At 42.1% G+C, this 22,366-nt stretch overlaps 2 protein-coding genes across 2 annotated transcripts in view; one reads left to right on the top strand and one right to left on the bottom strand.

The window, feature by feature from the left end:
- The window catches only part of DENND2B (DENN domain containing 2B), a 165,164-nt gene extending 150,816 nt beyond the window's left edge, over positions 1-14,348 (bottom strand). Inside the window, exons 1-2 of the mRNA XM_045803850.2 lie at positions 12,996-14,348; positions 12,468-12,538 (exon numbers count right to left, since the gene is read on the bottom strand). Of these exons, the coding sequence (XP_045659806.1) occupies positions 12,468-12,527 (60 nt within the window). The 5' untranslated portion in view covers positions 12,528-12,538; positions 12,996-14,348. The remainder of the gene's footprint in view (positions 1-12,467; positions 12,539-12,995) is intronic.
- Positions 14,349-15,182: 834 nt separating this feature from the next.
- On the top strand, positions 15,183-22,325 carry AKIP1 (A-kinase interacting protein 1). The gene is made up of 6 exons (XM_045803858.2): positions 15,183-15,318; positions 15,536-15,763; positions 16,229-16,309; positions 18,748-18,852; positions 19,839-19,910; positions 21,883-22,325. The coding sequence occupies exons 2-6, from the start codon at positions 15,542-15,544 to the stop codon at positions 22,021-22,023; spliced, it is 621 nt and encodes a 206-aa protein (XP_045659814.1). The 5' UTR covers positions 15,183-15,318; positions 15,536-15,541; the 3' UTR covers positions 22,024-22,325.
- Positions 22,326-22,366: the final 41 nt, after the last annotated feature.

Below are 22,366 nucleotides of genomic sequence, written 5' to 3'. Positions count from 1 at the left end.
GAAAACAGGTGTCCAAATAAATAATTTTGTACATGAACTTTCATAGCACTATTCACAATAATCAAAAGGTAGAAACAACCCAAGTGTCCATCAACAGACAAACTGATAGACAAATGTAGTATATTTATGTAACGAAATATTATTTGGCCTCAAAAAGGAATGAAACACTGATACATCCTACAATACGGATGAACTTGGAAAACACTATATAAGTGAAAGAAGCCAGACACAAAATGTCACGTATTATATGATTCCATTAATATGTACTATCCAACATAGGTAATCCATAGAGACAAAAAGAAGTTTCCAGGGGATGGAGGGAGGGAAAATGGGTACGGTGTCTCCTTCGGAGGTGATGAAAATGTTCTGGAACTAGACAGAAGTGATGGTTACATAACACCGTGAATGTAATTAATACCACTGAACTGTACATTTTTAAATGGTTAATTTTTATGAAGTTATATGAAGTCCTCCTCAAATTTTAAAAAAATATGTAGATATGGGTCTGTGGTAGATACAACAAATGCTTACTTATATTCTTCCTAGTCTCCAAAAGTTTATGTTTCACTCATCCTGCAGTTAGGCAGGGCCATAGGCTGTGAGCAGAAATGACACATGTCACTTCCAGGTCAAAGTACTTAAGAATGAGTGAGCGGGGCACCTGGCTGGTTCAGTCAGTAGAGCATGCAACTCCTGCTCTTGGGGTCGTGAGTTCAAGCCCCACGTTGGATGTGGAGCCTATCTTAAAAAGAAAAAAAAAAAGAATAAGAGATGTGCATGTCTATCTCCTTCAACCACAAAGCTCCAAAGCCATGTGAGATAATGGGGCAGAATGGGTCATTGAATAAACCAGTGCCTCCCTATTGACCCATGCTGGACATGTTGTAGGAATAAGAAATAGACTTCTATTGTCTTAAGCCAGGGAGTTGTTACTGCAGCAAAAGCTAAACCTACTCTGACAGGATCAGATCTAGGAAGGTCAGGAAAGCAATATTAAGAAATTTGAATCTTATTCTGAGGGCAATGTTTTTGAGGAAAAGAGTAACGTGATGTGCATTTGAGGAAAATAATTCCAGAGGCAGTGCACAGAGTAAGTTAGAAACAAATATAGTCTTCAGCCTTGGTGCTCATCAGAAATTGCCTGAGAACTGTGGTCATCTTCCAATTCCTTTATATTTCTATAAAGAATAAAATACATGTTCTCAGGGGGAAAAAATCATCTGAGGAGTTTATAAAAATGCAATGCTATAGTCCATTCTGATTCAGAATCTCCAGAGGTAGGGTCTAGACACTTATAATTGAAAAATGTTTTATGGGAGATTCTGGACTACAGGTTGGAGTCAAGGGGAAGATGTCTACTAGTTCAGAGATGACCAATGTTACATGCTTAGTGGATTCAAATAAACAGTATAATAGAATAACTACTTTCTTGACAAATGGAATGATAAATGCTTAGGGGGTTTCTATTAAAATAGTCAGTTATGAAAAGGTTACTCACATTAACATTTGTATAGTCATAGTTCTGACTCTGAAAATCTAAACATCAGTAAGTGGGGGGTGACAGTTTGTATGCGTCTACTCTATTGCTAAGTGGTAGCCTACCCCAGCATCTCTGATAGGCTGGGAAACATGGCTGACACGTTAGAGTCAAAGGACTGGAAGGCCAAGCTCTTCCCAGCACTCACATCTATCTTATTCTCCTTTCTTTCCTCTTCTTTTCTTGCAGGATAAACTAGCATTCCATTCTGTCTTTAGTTCCTTCCTCCTCACTGCGTATCTAACTCATCAGCAACTTTCAAGTCATCAAGACTTAAAGAGCCAAGATTTAAGGGCTCAAAAAATCTGGGTTACAGATACATTGGAAGCTGTCACTCTAAACTTCATGTGTGTGTGTGATTTATTAATAGCCTCAGCTTTCCAGCATACAGATTCTTTTTTTTTTTTTTTTTTTAAGATTTTACTTATTTATTTGAGAGAGAGAGAGAGCATGAGCCAGGGGGAGAGACAGCAGAAGAGGGAGAAGCAAACTCCCTGCAGAGCAGGGAGCCCAACAGGGGGCTCAATCCCAGGACCCTGAGATCATGACCTGAGCTGAAGGCAGACACTTAATCAACTGAGCCACTCAGGTGCCCCTAGCATGCAGATTCTGATACTGTGAAGAAATAGATTTTCTGACAACCAAAATTCAGTTTTGCAAAAACAAATCTTCAGAGCATCTCAGGAAAAAATGATCTCTGATAAACAGCATTGAAGTTGAATGACAAAAATTTACCATTTCTGAAACCCCACTGAAAGGTGTAAAAGAAATGGACAGGCTTCACTAAAAACCTCCTACCAATATGGACTACTGCTCAACTATCCTTTTTACTTATTCTTACATTTAGATTCTTTTTTTTTTTTTTAAGATTTTATTTATTTGACAGAGAGAGAGACAGCCAGTGAGAGAGGGAACACAAGCAGGGGGAGCAGGAGAGGAAGAAGCAGGCTCCCAGCGGAGGAGCCTGATGTGGGGCTCAATCCCAGGACCCCAGGATCACGCCCTGAGCCAAACGCAGACGCTTAACGATTGAGCCACCCAGGCGCCCCTTAGATTTTTTTGCTTCCCACAGCAACTGTTCCAAGTCTGTATATTTTCAAAACTTCTAATTACTGTCAGCAGGCAACTTGCCTTCACTGCTGAAAAAGCAAAGGTGTGACTCCCTCAACATTCCCCTATGTCCTCTCCTATGCTTCCCCCCTCTTTATTTTGAAGAATAACTTCTCCTATGTTGGATCTTCTGTTTCCTGTGTCTCATGTCTTCCTCTTTCTTCTATCCCTTTTTTTCAGGTAGGCTCCACACCCAGCATGGAGCCCAATGTGGGGCTTGAACTCACAACTCTGAGATCAAGACCTGAGCTGAGATCAAGAGTTGGACACTTTACCGACTAAGCCACCCAAGTGCCCCTTTTTTTAATCCCTTTTGTAAGTACCTACTCCAATAGTTTTCTGAAAAGGGGTGTATAGGAGGTAAAAAAAAAAAAAATTGATACTTTGCAAGACTGAAAATGATTTCAAACTATTCTCCCACTGGACTGACAGTTTAGCTGGGTAAAGAATTCTAGGTAAAAAATATTTTTGATTCAGATTTTACCTTTTTTTATGGTGTTTTTTTTTTTAAAGATACTTATTTGAGAGAGAGAAGGAGCACATAAGTGTGCTGGCAGGGGGAGGGAGAAAGGAGGAGGGAGAAGGATAGAATCTCAAGCAGACTCTGCACTTAGCACAGAGCCCCCCTTGGGGCTTGACCACACGACCCTGAGATCATGACCTGAGCTGAAACCAAGAGCTGGATGCTCAACCAACTGAGCCACCCAGGCAGATTATAGAAGGCATTGCTCCAGTAGACACGTGCTAATAGTGCAGCTGGGAGATAGAATGCTTTTTTTTTTTTTTTTTTTTTTTTTTTTTTGGTCTCTGGAAGCTTGTAGGATCTTTTTTTTACCTGAAACTTCATGATGATGTGCCTGGGTATAGGTACTTTTTCAAACACTGTTCTAAGGCACCTAGTAGGCCCTTTTAATCTGGAAGCTCATATCCTTTATTTAGTCCCAATAAATTTCTTATTTATTTTTATAAATTTCCTCCCCTAATTTTCTCTAATTTCTCTTTCTAGGACTCCTATACATATGTTGGACCTCCTAAATCGATCTAATTGTCTCTAATTTCCCTTTCTAGGACTCCTGTACATATGTTGGACCTCCTAAATCGATCTAATTGTCTCTAATTTCCCTTTCTAGGACTCCTGTACATATGTCGGACCTCCTAAATTGATCTCTTAATTGTTCATCTCATTGTCTTTTTCTTCTACCCGATGAGAAATTTTGCAAATTTTTCCTTCTAACTCTTCTGTCAAACTCTACATCTTATCACTGGCTTCAGGCAGTCTATGCTCAAATCTCATAAATAACTTGCCATTCCCCAGAAATGTCAAGAAAGTTAACACTTTTGATAGGCCCCATTAGAAGGTCGCCTCTTCAGTAAAGCCTTCTCTTACCCTAGGCAGAATGAATTACTCCCTCTCTTTACACCCAAGGCACAGTTCACAGCCCATAACACCTGTTCACAAGTATTGCTCACCATAACCCAATCTGTTGATTCTGCTAGAATGTGCACCTCTTGAAGGTGTATCCATCTTCAACATCTAGTAAATGGCAGTCACCCAATAAATAGCTGTCGCATTACAGTAATTTCTGGGGTTTTTTAAAAGATTTTATTCATTTTAAAGATTTTATTTATTTATTCAACAGAGATAGAGACAGCCAGCGAGAGAGGGAACAAAAGCAGGGGGAGTGGGAGAGGAAGAAGCAGGCTTATAGCGGAGGAGCCTGATGTGGGGCTCGATCCCACAACGCCGGGATCACGCCCTGAGCCCAAGGCAGACGCTTAACCGCTGTGCCACCCAGGTGCCCCGATTTTATTCATTTTAGAGAGGGAGAGTGAGTGCATGAGTGCAGAGGTGCAGAGGGAGTGGGGTGGTGGGGCAGAGGGGAAGCGAGAAAGAATAGGAGACTCCCCACTGAGCACAGAGCCCTACTCGGGGCTCATTCCTGAGATCCTGACCTCAGCTGAAACCAAGAATTGGATGCTTAACCCACTGAGCCACCCAGGCGCCCCTACAGTAATTTCAAAAGAATATATAGTATAAATATTTGACTATGTAATCATTAGCTAAGTAAAGAATGTGACCAGAAACCTAACCCACTAGAAAAAATTACATAAACTTAAAAATGCACCTGTGGATATTTTTAATCTTAAAAGATGATTATTTCTTAACCAAACATTCCCAATCTTATCCAAAGGCACATTCTTCATAGTCACTTACACATATGTAAATTCTGAATTTAAAAAGCTAATTCACTTTTAAAGCATCTGCTTACCCAAGCAGGCACCTGAACAGTTTCCTTAGCATACAGAATATACTTGTTGTTGTTGCTTGAAATAACCAAAAATAAAACAAAAAAGGCAAAAAAGAAATTTCTTTAAAATATATCACCCATATAAAAATGTTAGTAAGGGGTAGCCAACTCTCTGGTAATTTTTCCCAGAAATGTTAAGTGATTAAAGAGTAAGGGACAGAAAGATTCTCCTGAACACCATCTACTGCACAGCTGCTTGAGGGCATTACAAGGCTGAATAAAGAATGTTCATTCGTATACAGGGATTTAAGCACTGTTATGGGCTTTTTGTTTACTTTAGTTTGGGTTTGATTTTCTTTTTAAAACTATGCCCTAATGCCAAATCTTACATTTTTTTTTCTTTTTCCTGTTGAACTGATGCTATGTTAAGATATAAGCGCAAACATCTCATAAGTGTTTTAAATCCATCCAATTGTTTGAGAAGGCATACGTGCTGGGCCAATGAAGCCAAAACATTAGAGCTAGGAATTTTGATGAAGATAATAATTGCTTACAGACCAGCTTGTTTTAACTTGCTGAACAAAGAACACAATTTTATACCACATTTTCATCACAGGCTTCTTCTCTGCATAATCACTATTATAATGAACACTTTTAAAAGAGAGATTATCTACAGGTTAAAGAGTAAGGAAGTTATCAATTAGATTCTATCATCTTCAAAATTTCACTTACTCGAACTTTATATTAATTAAAAAAAAACTCTTTTTGCTGGCCTAAGCACTGTTTTGAATCTTTACAAACCATTTGTTTAGTGTGCACAGCATAAATCTAAGAACGAAGACACTCAGTTAATTTCTAATGCTGCCCTAGATGGCTCTATAGCCTTGGATATGTCAATAACTTCTTTGTGCCTTAGTTTATTTCTAGGACATCTCTATATAGCAGAACAGTTTCATCTTTCTCACATCTGAAAGCTGCATTCAGGCTCCGTGCCTATGTCAGGAGTTACTCATTCTCCCATTAAGTTACTTTCATCACTTACGGGCCCCTGCAATAATTCAATATTCAACCAATACTTGTTAAGGACCTACTCCGGGACAGGCAGTGCGGTGGGGGTAAGGATGAGCTCTGTTTCTGAGAGGACAGTAATATTAGTTTCCTGACTAACAGGATCGTCTCAGTCATCCTGCTTGTTTCACCCAACTCTGGATTTCCTATTCTTTACTTCCTCTGAAATACATAGCTGGAAGTCCTAAAAATTAAGGTGGTGTAGATTCACAGGATTGGGCTGAGGCCCTCGGTCAGTAATCAGATTGTTACTGGGCCAGGCAGTCTGGGGAATCAACATGGCTTCAAGACAGAGATAAGAAGTCATGGAAGGGATCAATGTCACCAATTCACAAGACCAAGATAATTCTTTGTGCATGGTACCAGTGGTGACCCTAGCTTTGCCGAATCACTTTGCCCTTATAACTCCAGCCTCTAAGACAGAAGTCTCTGGACTCTGGGACTCTGCTGACTCTTGATTCTCTTAATGCAGGGAGCCATTCATCTCAGCACATAAGCCTTCAGTATCAGTAGTGTAAAAGCAGGGCCATGTCTTCCGACTACATCTGAAAACTTGTAAATTACAGAGACAAAGGGAGGGTGGGAAATGAGAAACCAATGTTGTCCAGAGTATCAAGAGGACAAGTTCTAATGGCAGACCTTGAATTTGAGACTCCGAACTTTGGATATGTGCTTATCACTCCCTATCTATCCATCCCATTGGTGTTTGCATGCCAGTCTGCTATACTCTGTCTCTGATGTGTTGCTTGCTCTAATCCTTGCCATTCAGAAGTTATCTTGGTCTGATCCATGGTCTTGTTCTGATCTTAGATCAGAACAAGAGGACCTAAACTTGCTCACATTTAACTGCAGTAGGTACCTCAAGTTATTATATCTTTCTGTATCTCAAATTTCTCATCTTTAAATTAACACATTTGCCATCATATTCCCTCAAGGATACATTTATACTTAATTGAAATAACATGCATTCTGGGATCACAATAAAGTTATAATATGCTCCTGTATTCCTAACTATATAATAAGTATTAAAAACATTTAAAAGTATTAAAAATATTTAAAAGTATTAAAAACAAATTTACTCCCTAAAAGAAATAAAAATTTTGAGTAATTTATTTTTTTTAAAGATTTTATTTACTTATTTGACAGAGAGAGAGAGAGAGAGACTACAAGCAGGGGGAGGGGCAGAGAAAGAGGGAGCTGCATAGTAGGGAGCCTGATGCGGGGCTTGATCCCAGTACCCTGGGATCATGACCTGAGCCAAAGGCAGACGCTTAACCAACGGAGCCACCCAGGCACCCCAACTATATTTTTTAAATATAATATCTACTTCATGTCCCCAAATATTTCTGAAATGGTATATGAAAAGAAAAAGAAAAATATAAGTAAATTAAGTAGAGCATACTCTTCAGAAGAAACTCAACAGTGGGTTCTGTTTCTTAATGAGGAAGGATTTTGAAAATGTTAACAATTATCCCATGATTAATCTTATGGGAAAGGAATATTCTAATTACACTGGGTTAACTCACTTTAAGGCTTTGATGTCTCTGCTAGTGAATTACTAAAACAGAGGCATTTTTTTTTAAAGAATTTAAAGACAAGAATTTTCATTGTGCTAATATAAAGAGTAGACTCTAAAGTCCTATAAAGTATGCTTCTAAAATTTAAAAGAGCTAAAGGAGATTCCTCATATCAATTCCTAGGAGATGCCGTATCTGGAAGGGTAAACAGAAGCAAATAGTTTTCTGAAATTGTGCCAAGGCTACATGTCCACTGCCTGGCAGGAAATGCTTTTGGAGGGCCTAGATAAACACACCATCATCTTTTTTGGGAAAGATCTTCTCCTTTAGATTCTTACAGAGCAAATGTACTGAGTTTAAACTAGCATCATAAACACAATAAGCAGAAAAGGATTTTTAAATTGTGGTACCTCTGTCCTTCACTTTGAACATACATGAGCCTCACTGTTCAGCAAGCATAGACTCAATATGTACTTGTTGAAATTTGTGAAATTAAACCTTATCTTTCCATTAATTTTCATTACGATTTTCGTGAAGCTTTATCATATGAGAAATTTTCATTTAGCAGTAACTCCTCCCGCCGTCCTGGGATCGAGTCCCGCATTGGGCTCCCTGCTCCTTGGGGAGCCTGCTTCTTCCTCTGGCTCTCCTCTCTCTCTCTCTCTCTCTGTCTCTCATGAATAAATAAATAAAATCTTAAAAAATAAAATAAAGCAGTAGCTCTTAATATTTTAACATTATACAATGATGTTTTCTTGCATTTATATAGCAAAGTGTTTTTCAAAATTATTTCACATCCATTATCTTTTCATTTTAACATCTCATTTTCTAAGTGCTAGCACTGAGACCAAGCTAGGACTTATGAGATGTTAGTATAAAACTTAAGTCAAAGATTACATTAGAGGACCACATCTAAAACCAATTAGTGTGAAACATTTTCTAGTACATTTCCCTCTGTCCATTCTATGTGTCAGATAATGGATCCCCAAATCCAACTAGTGTATTTAGTAAAATCATCCCTTGACCTCACCTTTTACTTTCTTAAACTGCAAAAAGGATGATGGGGATCTAGCTGTTGACTCAGAACACCTACTATTAGCTGGAGAGACCTTCTGCCTTGTGTCAAGCCTAGTCAGCCCTTTTGTGCCTCCTCCCTCCACAAGCCTGCTTGCTCTATTTGGCTACAGTCTCAACCACCAATCTTCTTTTCCTCCTTTCTCATACTGAGAGCATCCTCTGCCCCACTCACCTTATGCCCAATCTTGCCCCGTCCACAATAGAGTAAAATTTCCCTGGCCCAAGGAACAAATACGAAAGGTGACATACCTCTCTACCTGCCACACCTTGTCCTATAGTCAGGTAACTTCGGATAATAACGTGAGCCACCTCAACTTTGGTGTCCGTCTTCACATTTTACAGCCACCAGGCATAACTTCCAAAATCCCCCCCAACCCGCTCCCTCCCACCCAAATAGGACATCTTTGCCTTAGTTACTATTGGGTCTCATAGGGGAAAAAAAAATACAGAAACTTTGTGTGTAGACCATTTTATGATCTCCCCACAATGTGAAGAGGATAGTGTATGACTGAAAAAAAAGTCTCAAAACTGAAGAATACAAATATTTGAGTGTAAACAGCATATTTTAAATAATACAATCACCCTATTATCTCTTAAATTTTTAAATGTATTTCTATTATTTCTTAAAATGAGATACACCTATAATTATAATTAGGTAAACTTACTACAGGCCAGGGCATATAAGTAAAGTTTACCCTAAAACTGTTATAATTCTAACCCTGGAAATTTGGCTTCCTACTTGACTCGTGAGAGCTTCCTGAAATGGAAATACATTCCAACATCAATATAGAACAAAGACTTAATACATGACCGCTGAACAAATAAAGGAATACTGATAGAAATAATAAATTTCATCCTAAAAAAATATATAAAAGTAAACTTATGAGAGTCAAGAATTATATTTTAAAAGGCTACGAAGGATATAACATTGGAAGGGAACAGTAAGATCTAAATATTGACTTTTAAAAAGCTGCTGCATCTGTCAGGATATATTGTGTCAGTTTTTAGGACATTAAAACTCTACATAGGGACAATTACAGAATGATGGAGTAAGGAGGTTGCCAAATCATCTGTCGAAATGAACAATAAAACTATACAAAATTGTCCAAATAAGCATTTCAGGGGTGCCTGGGTGGCTCAGTCGTTAAGCGTCTGCCTTCGACTCAGGGCGTGATCCCGGCGTTATGGGATCGAGCCCCACATCAGGCTCCTCTGCTGGGAGCCTGCTTCTTCCTCTCCCACTCCCCCTGCTTGTGTTCCCTCTCTCTCTGGCTATCTCTATCTCTGTCAAATAAATGAATAAAATCCTTAAAAAAAAAAAAAAAGCATTTCAGCAATTGGGGGGGGGGCGGAAACTGACCAGAGGTACACAATGGATTGAAAAGCATTTATTTTATAAATAAACAATAGAACTGCTGAACCTCTGTGAGGAAAGTGGGCATCTGGGACATCAGAGACCATTCCCATTCCCTAGTCCTGACCCCAGCGCTAACACGGTAGTTCTGTAAAAGCAGAACAAGCCATGAAAACCAGCAGTTCTGCTGCTGGAGGCAATGACTTGATTTGGTGCCCAGGGTATTGTCGGAAATAAGCGACCTTAGAAAACAAGTGGTAAACAATCGGGAAAACTCAACATTACAGCTGGCTGAGACTGCAGTATTGGTTGGGGCAAGCAACAGACCAGCCAGCAATTTAACAATGAGATCCAGGGAACAAGCTAGTCATAGTGGACCTTGATAAACTCTCATGCATGTATCCTGGGTGGTCTGGAAGGTATACCTGGGTCCTAGGTATGCATTGCCAGAATGCGAGGCCTTGCACACAACAGAGAATAAAAGTCGTAGCAGACTTGATGTTGTGTTCCCCAACCTGTACACAGATCATTTGGCAAACCTCTTACGCAACCTTGGGTGAGGCAAAGATTGCCTAGCAACCAAAAGCGCAATCCATAAAAGAAAAAAATTGGAAAATGGACTTCATCAACAAGATGTTTGTGTTTCGATAAACACCATTAAGAAAATGAAAGACATGACACAGACTGGGAGAAAATACTTACATATCACAAAGCTGATAAAGAATTCTTGGTCAGAACAAGAACCCTTATAACTCGGTAATAAAAAAACAAGCCAATTTAAAAATGGGCAAAAGATGTGAATAGACATTTCACAAAAGAAGAAATAAGAATGGCTGATAACTATAAGAAAATGTGCTCAATATCAATAGTCATTAAGGAAATACAAATTAAAATCACAATGAGATAGTACTTCATACCCACTAGAATGACTATAATCAAATGATAAACAATAATAAGTATTGAGGAGGATGTGGAAAAACTGGAACCTTCGTACCTCACTTATGGAAATGTAAAATGGTACAGCCACTTTGGAATCTCTCATCATAGCATTATTCATAATAGCCCCCAAGCGGAAACAATTAAAAGGGCTATCAACTAGTGAATGGATAAACAAAACGTAGTATATTCATATAATGGAATATTATTCAGTCATACGCAGGAGTGAATTACTGATAACCTGCTACAATACGGATGAGCCTGAAAAACATTACGCTGGTGAAAAACATTGTCTGGTGAAAACCAGACAAAAAAGGTCATGTATTGTATGATTCATTTAGCTGAACTGCCTAGAAAAGGCAAATTTATAGAAACAGCAAGCAAAGCCGAATAGTGGTTGCCTGGGTCTAGAGGCGGGAGCTGAGACGAACTGCATATGGTAGGCACAGGAATCTTTTTCAGTTAATGAAAATGTTCCAAAACTGGAGTGTGATGATGTTTGCAAAATTCTATACTTATTAAAATTTATTAAATTGTACAATTAAAACAGGTGAATATAATGTAACGTAAATTATACTTCAATTCAATAAAGTCTTTTTTTAAAAACTCCACATGGATTCCAACTATTTATATCTACCAAAATTACCATTCCTTTAATCTCTGATAGTTTTTTTAAATGACAAAACTTTTCCCTAATCATTCCTGCCCTGCAATCAATTTTTTAACTTCCAATTTTTTAACAGGTTGTGAAAGCTAATTCTTAGAACTTTGATCCATTTTCTTTAATCTATATAATCAAGATGACAATTTTGATAATGAGTTTCTTTCATTCCCCAAAAACCCAATGAGTTGATGTAATCAGGCAAAATGAATGATCTAATGACTCAGTCTATAATACTACTTTACAAAGCTGTAATGATTCTAAAGCTCCCTAAGTCTGCTGAAGAAATAAAAATACCACCTGTCAAATAAAATGATTTATACATTCTCTGGTATGTACAGTATAAATCATTGTCTAACTCTGGCATGATACCCACTTTTACATCATAGGTTCTTAACCCTTTTTTGCCCTCTTCATGTGGAGAAACATAATTTACATTTGCTCTTCACTAGACTTCTTTTTTTCTCCTCAAGAAGTCCCAAATACAGCACCAATCTCTTTCCTCAGATTTCAGGAAAAAAGATGTCCTCCAACCCATCTATTCCCCAAAATATAACCTAGACAAGGTCTGTGTGTTCTCTGTAATGTATCTACCCTTGTGAAGAGAGAAATCATGGAAGACTGACACCAATAGTTTGGTTTTCCATTGATGATCAGATATATTCCTGATCCTATGCCCTCCATTTGCTGTTCCATTTCCAAGTCTCATCAGTGGCTTTAAGAAGTACCTGGCTTAGGGGCGCCTGGGTAGTTCAGTCAGTTAAGCATCGGACTCTTGATTTTAGCTCAGGTCGTGATCTCAGGGTCATGAGATCAAGTCCCACGTCAGGTTCTGTGCTGAGTGCGGAGCCTGCTTAAGATTCTCTTTCCTTCTCCCTCTGACCCTCTCAGGTCTTCCTCTCTCTCTCTCTCTCTCTCAAACAAAACAAAACAAAACAAAACCCATTTAAAGAAGTACCTGGTTTGGGCTGTGTTTGATCCACAAAGGGCCTGACGGTAGGTCATGTTTCATCATCATTCCCAACGAATCTTAAAAAAGGGAAAAAGGATTCTATCACTCTGTGGTTTACAGTTCAAACCTTGAAATTATAAAAAAAAGACATGTATAAATATATTTATAAATATAAAAATAAATGCAAAGATTTAATTTCATGTCAGTCTTTAGGCTTTAGTGTCATTCTAAGCATCTTCTTTCTCATATATTTCTAAATGTTAAATTCTGGGAAAATTAGTTACAACTGAATATTCATTATATTCATTAAATTACGTAGGTAGATTTTTTTTTTAATCTGGCCTAACAGGGATCTATTTAAATAAAAAATTAAGTCAGTAAATTCAACAAATGTCTACTGAACACATATTACGTAACAAGCCCTGGATATTTGGGGACAAATTAGGAACAATTTCCACCTTCAAGGAGTTCATAAGCTGTTGGGGGAAAATGAACCATAACTACATATAATTTAAATCAGATTAAGATAAGTACCTCAACATTAAAAAAAAAAATCCATGGAAGCAGAGGTTGCACCTGGAAATAGCAGAAGATTTCAAAAAGTTGACTTGACAAAAAGAAAGTAATGCTTCAGCTGGAATGGAATTGGAGGTGGGAGGTAGTAATAGAATCCTGGCGAAGAAAGCCAAGTGACATGAGGTATGCAAGTAGTATCAGGTAAGGGAGAACATACGGGGAGACAAGGCTGAAGTCTGATTAAGATAATAGTATTAGCTAATACTTATCGAGCATTTACTATGTGCCAAGTACCATTCAAAGCACTTTATTTGTATTAATTTATTTGATCCTCACAACCTTATGAGGAACATTCTATTATTCCATTTTAACGATGACAAAACTGAGGTAGAGAACGGTTAAATAATCTGTTCAGAGTTACACAGACGCAGCCAAATTATGGAGCCAGGATTTTGAAATACGTAAATAATAAAGGAAAAACAAACTCTGTCTTACCCCCCAACCATATTCATTATAAAAGCAGTTAACAGGTACTTTAAATATCTCTTCTCTTATTAATTCCTGGGCCACACTTCCAGACTTTGCTCAAATGCCTCCTTCTCTAAAAAGCTTTTCTTGATGCCCCCAACCGAACGATATTTCTTTCTCCTCTAAGCTTCATAACACTTCGTATCAATCTTATAGCAACAGACTATGAACAAAATCTTAATATTTGGTTCCTAGCATTACAGATTTTATGTGCATCATTCTCTCTTTCTTATTCTGCTTTAGCCTGATTCACTGTCTATTCTCCCCAAGTCCTAGGACAGTGCTCGAAGCCTTAAAATGCTAGCTAAATCTGTGGAGCGCTTACTCTTTGCAAGACATTGTGCTAAGCATTTTCGAGGAATTCTCTCACAAAATCCTTACAGCAACCCTATTCCTGATTCACTGCGTTCAATAGCCACTTTTAGCCCCTTCTGTGACAGATGAAATAACAGATGCACCTTAACCTCAGTAAGCAAAACAGATATGGCCCCCACTCTCAAGAAGCTCACAGTTCGGAGATTGGTACTCTTGGTAACCCTAAGTATCGAGAAGAGGAAAAGTGAGGTTCGAAGAAGTTAAGTTTAACTTGCTCGCCCAGAATCACACAGCGAAAAGTGGCAGAGTTGGAATTCGAACTCAGCTCTCCAGACTGGCTATTCGGGGCCCTGTGCGCCTAACCACTGTTCTTAAGGAGGCGTTTCATAAACATTACTGAAGGAAAAGTTTTAGAATACTTTTACACTACAATGAAAAATATCCCAAAGATAAGGAAGGTTTTACTCGATTTCTTTCCGTGGGAGGAGAGCAGGAACCGAGCAACAGTGCAGACGGCGGTGGCAGCAGTCTCCTGGGGTAGCCCAGCACCGCCGATCAAGCCATCTGCTGAGAAGACTCGCTCAGCATCGGACATTTCCCTGTGTCCCTCAAAGTGACTCCGCTGAGCCGTGTCCCTCCACGGGGTTCTTCCCGAACGTCAAGGCGCCGCTGCGCGCGGGGCGGTGTGGCCGAGTCACCGGCTCCACGGGCTACCAACCGGAGGCGTGGAGGCCGGGAGCGCAAGCGAACGACGCACAGCTCCTTCCTTAAAAGTGCCGCAACTATCCTGGAAAGGTGGGTTCAACCCCCGCCCCCCCGCAGAAGAGGCCACCTACACTGTGAGGCCCTACTTCCCACTGGACGTGAGGAAGCTGCCGGGAGGGGATTACGGGGCTCTACATACAACTCGGGCGCCCCTCTGGCCCTGAACAGCCGCCATCTGGCCGCGGGCGTCCCACGGCCCACAGCCGACCGCCCGAACTCTTCTCCAAGCGCCACCCTGGCAGCTGCACTGTTTGGCCTCGCCTACTCATCTCCTCAAACAAAAGGGTTTTCTACAACAGCGGCATCCCAAGATGTAAACCAGGCAGAAAGAGTCGCTTGGAGGCAGGTGTCTAATTCCCCTAATTTCTTAGGCCAACAGGAGACCACCCGACTTCACACCGAGGCCACCAGGTTTGGCGTTGGAGACGACCTGGAAGGGCGAGGCCCACAGCCCAGCGGCTCTTGGGGCGGAGCAGACAGGCCACCCCCGCCGCCGGCTAGACTCCGGCCCTCAAGCCCCGCACGCCGCCAGGCCCCGCCCCTGCGCCCAGCAGTTAGCCCGGCAACCGGCGCGCAGGGGCCGCGGCCCGGACGCAGAAAGAAGGCGTGGCCGGCGCGGGCCACAGGCCCCGCCCCTCGCCAATGGCCTGCTGCGCCGGCGCCGGGTGCTCCAGACCTAGCCCTCGCTCTGTGCCACACTACGCTGAGCGCATGCGCCTAGAGAAGAGGGCCGGTGAGGGCCCCCCACCGAGGGGAGGGGGAGACGGAAATGGAGGGGATCTGCGCGCACCGGCTCGCCCCCAGCCGGGCGCCGGCTGAAGGGCGCGTTAGGGGTAGAGCCGGGGGCGGTGATCGCAGGGGAGGTCGAGGCTAGGGCTCCGACCCGCAGCTGGAGCAGGGTCGCGGCGGCCCGCTGACCCGCCGGTGTTTGTGTGTACGTGCCCGCGCAGGGAGACATGGAGAACTGTTTGGCGGCCGCGGCGCTGAACGGGGTGGACCGACGTGCCCTACAGCGCACGGCTAGACTGGGTCAAGAAGTGCTGGAGCGGGCCAAGAGGAGGGCGGTGGACTGGCATTCGCGGGAGCTTCCCAAAAGCGGCGTGGGGTTCACTTCTCGGGAGCGGCCCTACCGAGAAAGACGGCCCGCAGCCGGCGCCCAGCGCCTTCTCCCGGGAGAGGTGAGGGCTCCTGTGCTGGGGGACCAGCCCGTTCGTTCGCTCCGGTGGCCTGCTGGCAACCCGGGCACGCCGAGCCCACGCCCCTGATTCAGCTTTGGCGGAAGCCCTAAAGTAACGGGACAGTGAACAGAAAAGTCCTTTGAAAATTCTTGACATGACAGATTCTTCTTCTTGGGTAGTTTACGGTACCGCTAGTGCTCGGCCCTGGTTGGTGACTTTTTTAGAAAAGTTCTTACATGCTACCGTCCGATATTACAGGAAAGCTAGCTAACCTTTCTTTGTCCTGGATAAACTGCGTGTCTGTTTATTCCTTTTAGAGTGGAATTCTTTCTCAGTAAGATCTTCTTGTAGACTTAAACTTGCAGAGACTTTTCAGAAAGTAAAACAGAAGCTATTCCCAAACTGACTTCATTCTCCAGTGGGGAGTGCCAGGTCTCACCTGTGATTTGCCGTTTACTCAAATAGAGAGAAGAAAGACAACCGACCCTAAGTGCTTCTTTCAGAACAATGGCAGAATTCATGGACTATACTTCAAGTCAGTGCGGGGTAAGTTGTGTAAGCCAAAGCATGCCCGATCCACCTGCAGATGGACCACAAAGGGGTCTTTGTGCAATCGAAGGAGAATCTGGAGACTACCCGTTTAGTATGCCCCACCTTCCTGGTTAGCTTGTAAACAGGGATTTAAATGAGGTGATAAATCCAAGTTAGAATTTATTCAGCAGATACTTACTGAACGTCTAACTCTGTGGGTATTATTGAGGATATACCAGTGAACAAGCCACAAAAGGTCTCTGTCCTCCCTGTTGTTTTCAGACTAGTGGGGGGCGGGGAAGCTTATTTGCTGAATTCCAACAATCAAGTCCAGATATTAGGGATTTTTTAAACTTTGAACTGAACTAACGTTAAAAAATATTAGTAAGGTCGTGCTGAACTGGAACTGAGCCTTTCTGGTTTTCAAAATGTATTGAAACAAAAACGGAAACAAAATGCCTACACCAGAATTTAACCTCAGTTTCAAGTCCCCGATAGTGTAGTTTTTAATTATGTCCCTATGAGTTTGTATCACTTGTTGGCCACCAAGGTGGTCGTGTGGAACAGATACAGTGCCCTCATCAGAGGTGGTGTGGCTTGCTGGCAGGAGCAGCCTCCTGGGAATCAGACCCATGGTCTGCCACTCACTGGCTATAATGCCCTGGGCCAGGTAGTCCCACTCAGCCTACCTTCCCTGTCATAAAGTGAAGATCTCGAAAGCACTTTCCAGCCTTTAGAGTCTGTTTCTTTGGTTTCCACTGAGAGATGAACACCAGAAAATTGTCCTTAACTATAGCATGAGGGACATAAATGAGATTTTTGGTATCATTCATTGAAATGGGTGTACAAAGGTTTTAAAGGCCTTCTTCTCAAAACTACATGCTAAGGTCATCTTTAAGTACTTTGAGGGAATGGTGAAAGCAGGCCAGCCTGCATCCAGGGAAATCCCCTGTATGGAAGGTACTCTATTATCTGGGAGTTGCAGCTGACTCTGTGGTCTTGTTCAGCCTTTTTTTTTTTTTTTTTTTTTTAAGATTTTATTTGTTTATTTGACAGAGAGAGACAGCCAGCAAGAGAGGGAACACAAGCAGGGGGAGTGGGCGAGGAAGAAGCAGGCTCCCAGCGGAGAAGCCTGATGTGGGGCTCGATCCCAGAATGCCGGGATCACACCCTGAGCCAAAGGCAGATGCTTAATGACTGAGCCACCCAGGCGCCCCTCTTTCAGCCTTAACATGATGTGATTCTTTTGTAGTTATAAAGGTGCTGGTCTACAAGGGAGAAGGAAGAGAATACCTTATTTCTGTCCTGTTTTTCATTTTCATATACTAAGATTTCAAAAAATCTCTAATCTCTCTACATCTTTTGTAAAATACCTATGACTCCAAGAACAGGATTCCAATCAATGAGATATGGTCCTGAGAATATTTTTATGTTATTCTGTTAAATGGCTTTAGAAAAATCCATAACTTCAGCTCTTCTGTGAAGAGATCAACTGAAACATTTTGATTCATGGTTCACTAAAAGGGATAACAATGGTCTTTGGTCTGAGGTTTAGCCAATTAGTGTGTTCTTCATTTCGATTTTCAGTCCATACTTCAGTTCAAGTGTCCACTCTGGAATGGAGTCTCAGAACCCTCAGGCTTTCTGGAGATAGAATTAAGAACAGTGTTCTGACTTTGCCTTTACAATTTTGAAGCAGCCCCAAAAATACGTTATTAGACCTATGTCTGGAAGTGCTTTCCCCAGCTTCCCATTCTTTTGGTCTCATGCCTTAAACACTGTTCGTACACTATGTTCAAAACAAGCAGACTGGTGATATCCTTATCATTAGTCATAATCAGGGGCAAGTCTAAGGTTAACTTCGAAGGGGAGGAAGGAAGCAGACAAAAAAAAAAATGTAACTGCTTTCTCATCCTTTAGATTATTCTTAAATTAGAGGCCTCTTCCTTCCCTCTGCACGGGGAGAACGGTTGCCTAGCTATTGAGTTTTTGTTACGTTTCCTGTCGTATCTCTAAATCTCAAGGAGATGCACCCCTCTTCCCTTGTCCTTGTCTGAGACTTGGACAATAACCATAGAACAGCTCATCAGAACTTGTGACGAGAAGAGATGGAAAGGCACATGTATTTGACATCAGGGCGAAGACGTTGTGAAAATTCTTTAACCTGGCAGAGAGCATGGTGGTGCCCAACTGTAGTTGGCCAGAGTTCTTGCCCTACAAAGGCAGCAGGTGGCAGCAAAGTCATGCCAAATGCAGTTTCCTCCTCTGCAGCCACTTCACGTGGGCTCAGATTCGTGTGCTGACTTCAGAGGCCTGTCAAGGGAGCAGGTTATTTACCTTCGCTCTGTTGCCTTCCTCCTTAACCATACTTTCCCCAAGTAGTGGAGGTTTTTTTTTTTGAAAATTTGACAAGACTATTTGCTTATCCAACATCTTTCACATTACTTCTGTAGAGATACTATTCATCTGTGCTGGAGGAAGGAGGGGCGGCCCACGTCTCTCGTTATCACAGAGGGAAGTCAGAGCTGCACTGGTGCTGGGACAGGGGGAATGCCCAGGTATGTATCCTCAGCTGTCCGCTCTGTGCCCTCAGCTCCCCCTCCCCCGCTTTTAACAGAATTATTTTCCTAGAGTATTAGAAAATAAACTATTAGTATTAGTAATGAACCATTACAGGCCTCTCACTACAGACTTACCTGTCTTTTTCCACACGTTCTGGGGAAGATTCTACTTGTTGAACTGATGCACTAGGAATTCATTGTTGTTTTTGAAGAGAATAGGCCTGTTATTTTGTTTTGTTTTTTTCTTTCTAAACGCCCCCTAGTTATACTCAGAGATGGCAAACTTAAGTTCAGAATCGAATCCACAAGTTGGATTCCTGACTTCTCTGGCCTGTGGGTTTAGGGAAAGGATGGGAGAGTGGCCCCAGGGGTATGAGTGAGGGCTGGATGCACACTGGAAGGCCCCTCCTGTTTCCCTGGCCTGGGATGTGTGGAGTAACACCAGAGCCCGAAACCTGGGTTCCCTTTTCTGGCCTGACCCTAAGGGAGTTACATGTGGGCAAGAGTCATTCCTGTCCCTCCCGTTCCTTCCTATAAAATGTAAGTTGGTGCCTCTAAAGGGAATTCTGGTTTTCCCCGCTAGTACTGGGACTCCTGGGAGAAGCACAGAAGAGAATTCTATTTTCTGAGAGCCTGTTAAGTCTCAGTCACTCTTTTACTTTAAATCTCCAATCTAGTATCCCCATGTTGTAGACTAGGAAACTGAGGCTTAGAGAACTTAATTTGCCCTTTTCAGTGAAGCAGGAGATAGGATTCAAATTCAGGTCTGACTCCAAAGCCCATAGAAATATAAAAAGCAATCACAGTAAACATCTGACTACAAATACCTCACAGAATTCACTAAAAGCCTTAACAACTTGGGAGACAACTTAGAAGAAACCGACAGAACAATTATTAGTTCCTAATAAAGTAAGAGAAAGTTCTCTTTACAATCCAGAAGTCGAAGTCTAGGCACTAATCAGGGTTTCTGCTTGTCTCTTCAGAGAAAAGACACCTCCCTCGGTCTTGGAGACTTCTGTCACGCGTCAGGGCGTGCTCTCGCAGCATCCCAGCATGTGAGTACAGACCTCCTCGTTCCGGGCTTCACGACCAGTGTCATTCCATGAACTAGTTGGGCCGGTTATAGGGTCCTTTGTACCAGATCTATGGTATTTTTAAGTTGGGGTGTTTCACTCTTGAGAAAAGTGTACACCATTTGGATTCAGTGTAAAATTGTGTTTTCCTCAGTATCCTTCCTTCACTTAAAGCTTAAGGGATACTTTTTGTGCCTGAACTCCTCGTTGTGGTTGGAAAGAATGTGAAGTATTCACATCGCAGCTCCTGCAGCTCAGCTGGGCTGGCCCTGGGTCCTGCTGGAATTCCACCATCTGTTCAAGCAGCAGGAGGGGCCTGACCCTCCTGCTTACAAAGTGAAAACCATTGCTGAAATTCTGAAACATATAAATTTGGTTAGATCGAGTTCCAGAACGTTTGAAGGGATTTGTCGTCATTTTCCACAAGTGTTTCTCTGTTAAAAACACAGTGATGAGTTTTTCATTTTTAGGGTAAAGAAGTACTCATTAGTTCATGAACCCAGGGAATTTTTGGGGACTTGGAAGGTCTGGAATTCGGAGGAAAGGAACTCCAGCATGTTGCTGCAATAGTTTGCTTAATCTTTGTTTGTATACAGTGCGGTCCTAGCCAGCACTCAGAATATACTGGAGTTAGTAACAACTAAGAATGTTCTGCTTCTAGTACAAATATAAGTTAGGTTAAGATGCCTCCCATACTTGCTGGATTTGGGTAATGCTAATCTTCCTGATATTTGTGGTATCGGAATCACGGATCCCAATCTCAGCCCGTGTTTCCTTTTATGAAGACAAATGAAGTATCCTTGGCTTTCTGCAATTCTGTTACGGTTGTATTTTCTGAAATCGACTTTTGTATACTTACACGGTTGAAGACCAATAAATAGTTGTGGCGTAGTCATTTACATTCACGTCAGTTACATGAGAAGACCAAATTTGCAATAACTGGGCATGAAAGGATAGAACATAAAGCAGCTTTGGAAAAAGTTGGCTTTAACTCTGTGCAAGGTGGAGGCGGGGAGGAAGTTTCATAAAAGTGTAAATATTACCACTTATTCCTCCCGGTAGAGTTTGCTGGCCAGTAATTTGTTGTTCTCCCCCCTGGGTGTGGTGGCAGAGATGACAGCTGCTGCCTGTGGCTCCTTCTGAGCATGGAGGAAGCACGTGGGGTGGGGGGCGGGGGGTTCCCAGCTGTGGGATAGCAGCTTCGGCTCTTAGGCTCTTTTCTGGTTTGCAACTTTGCGCTCTGCCATTTGAACTGAGACCCCTCCTCTGCCTGCACTTCTGCCCACTTCCCAGCCGTGTGTCAAGTCTGTCCTTGGAGGACACTCTGTGCTCAGCACAGCTTTAAACACAAGGCTTTCCACTAACTCCAGCTTCCAGTGTTTCGCCTTGTAGGAGAACCAGTCCTCCAAGGGGGGCTTTGGCCAGCCAGCTGACTTGCTGCATGACGAAATGGAGTCCACTCATAGTATGCTCAGCTTTTGGAGAAAAGAATATTTCATCTTCCACATCATGAATTTAGCAAACAAAGCACAGTTGAAAAGATTCTCGTTATTCCATGGTGCCTTGTCGTTACTGCTGATCTGTGTGCCGCTGTCCACCTTTGAGCCCCAAGACAATGATCATTCGCCTTTCTCTCTACCTAATTCTTCTCTTTCTGCCACGATCAGGACCCTTCCTGTTCGTATAGCATTCTAGCACTTGCCAGGTGTTTTCACGTACGTGCTTATTTGTGACGTAGGTATTACCACAGCTTTAGAAATAAGGAAACAAGCACAGGGAGACGTTGAGACTTCCCTAAGTGACATTCCTATTGTCTGGCCAGGCCGAGCCTTGAAAGCAGGGCCTCGGTCTCCCAGCCCGGTGCTTCATCCCACTGCGCCCCTGGCACACAAGGTGGCCTGGTGGTGTCGTGACCTACAGTCTCTCAACAGCTAATACCTGTTTTTCCTTGCAGGCTGAGAACACCTCTAAGGACCTCTACATAGAAGTATATCCAGGGACCTATTCTGTCACTGTGGGTACAAATGACTTAACCAAGACTCAGGTGGTAGCAGTCGACTCGGGACAGAGTGTGGACTTGGTCTTCCCCGTATGATGTGGCCCATCATGGCTATCACATCACCTTTTTTTTAAGTAGCAAGAAGAATAAAGTCACTGTATGATTCTTTTCATATTTACACAGTAATCCTGCTTTCAGGGCTGACTGTAGAGGGTCAGCCTTCCTGGGAACTGGAGTTTGTCTCCTTCAGTGCCTATTTTAACTTAAACGTCTAGAAGCCCCCACCCCCACTTTCTGCTGAAAGTCATAATGTAATAATGCTGTCCGAGTAGTTTTTAACTGCTTACTTTCCAGGTGAAGGCGAATTGTGATAATAAAGGGAGCGATTTGGAAATGAAGAGAGTTCGTTTTTATTGGCATGGAGAGGTGAGACAGTGTC

The sequence above is a fragment of the Ursus americanus genome, chromosome 16 (genome assembly GCF_024610735.1).
Source record: "Ursus americanus isolate L20-20 chromosome 16, mUrsAme1.1.p, whole genome shotgun sequence".
Classification (NCBI taxonomy): domain Eukaryota; kingdom Metazoa; phylum Chordata; class Mammalia; order Carnivora; family Ursidae; genus Ursus; species Ursus americanus.
Note: the sequence above shows the minus strand (reverse complement) of the source record. Positions and strands in the feature narration are given on the sequence as shown.

What these genes read in the sequence shown, in the direction of transcription:
- AKIP1 (XM_045803858.2), top strand. Translation starts at nt 15,542, where the DNA reads ATGGAGAACTGTTTGGCGGCCGCGGCGCTGAACGGGGTGGACCGACGT. An exon ending in AGCGCCTTCTCCCGGGAGAG is followed by an intron (nt 15,764 to 16,228) that starts GTGAGGGCTCCT and finishes TTACTCAAATAG; the next exon opens with AGAGAAGAAAGACAACCGAC. An exon ending in CTCTCGCAGCATCCCAGCAT is followed by an intron (nt 19,911 to 21,882) that starts GTGAGTACAGAC and finishes TTTTCCTTGCAG; the next exon opens with GCTGAGAACACCTCTAAGGA.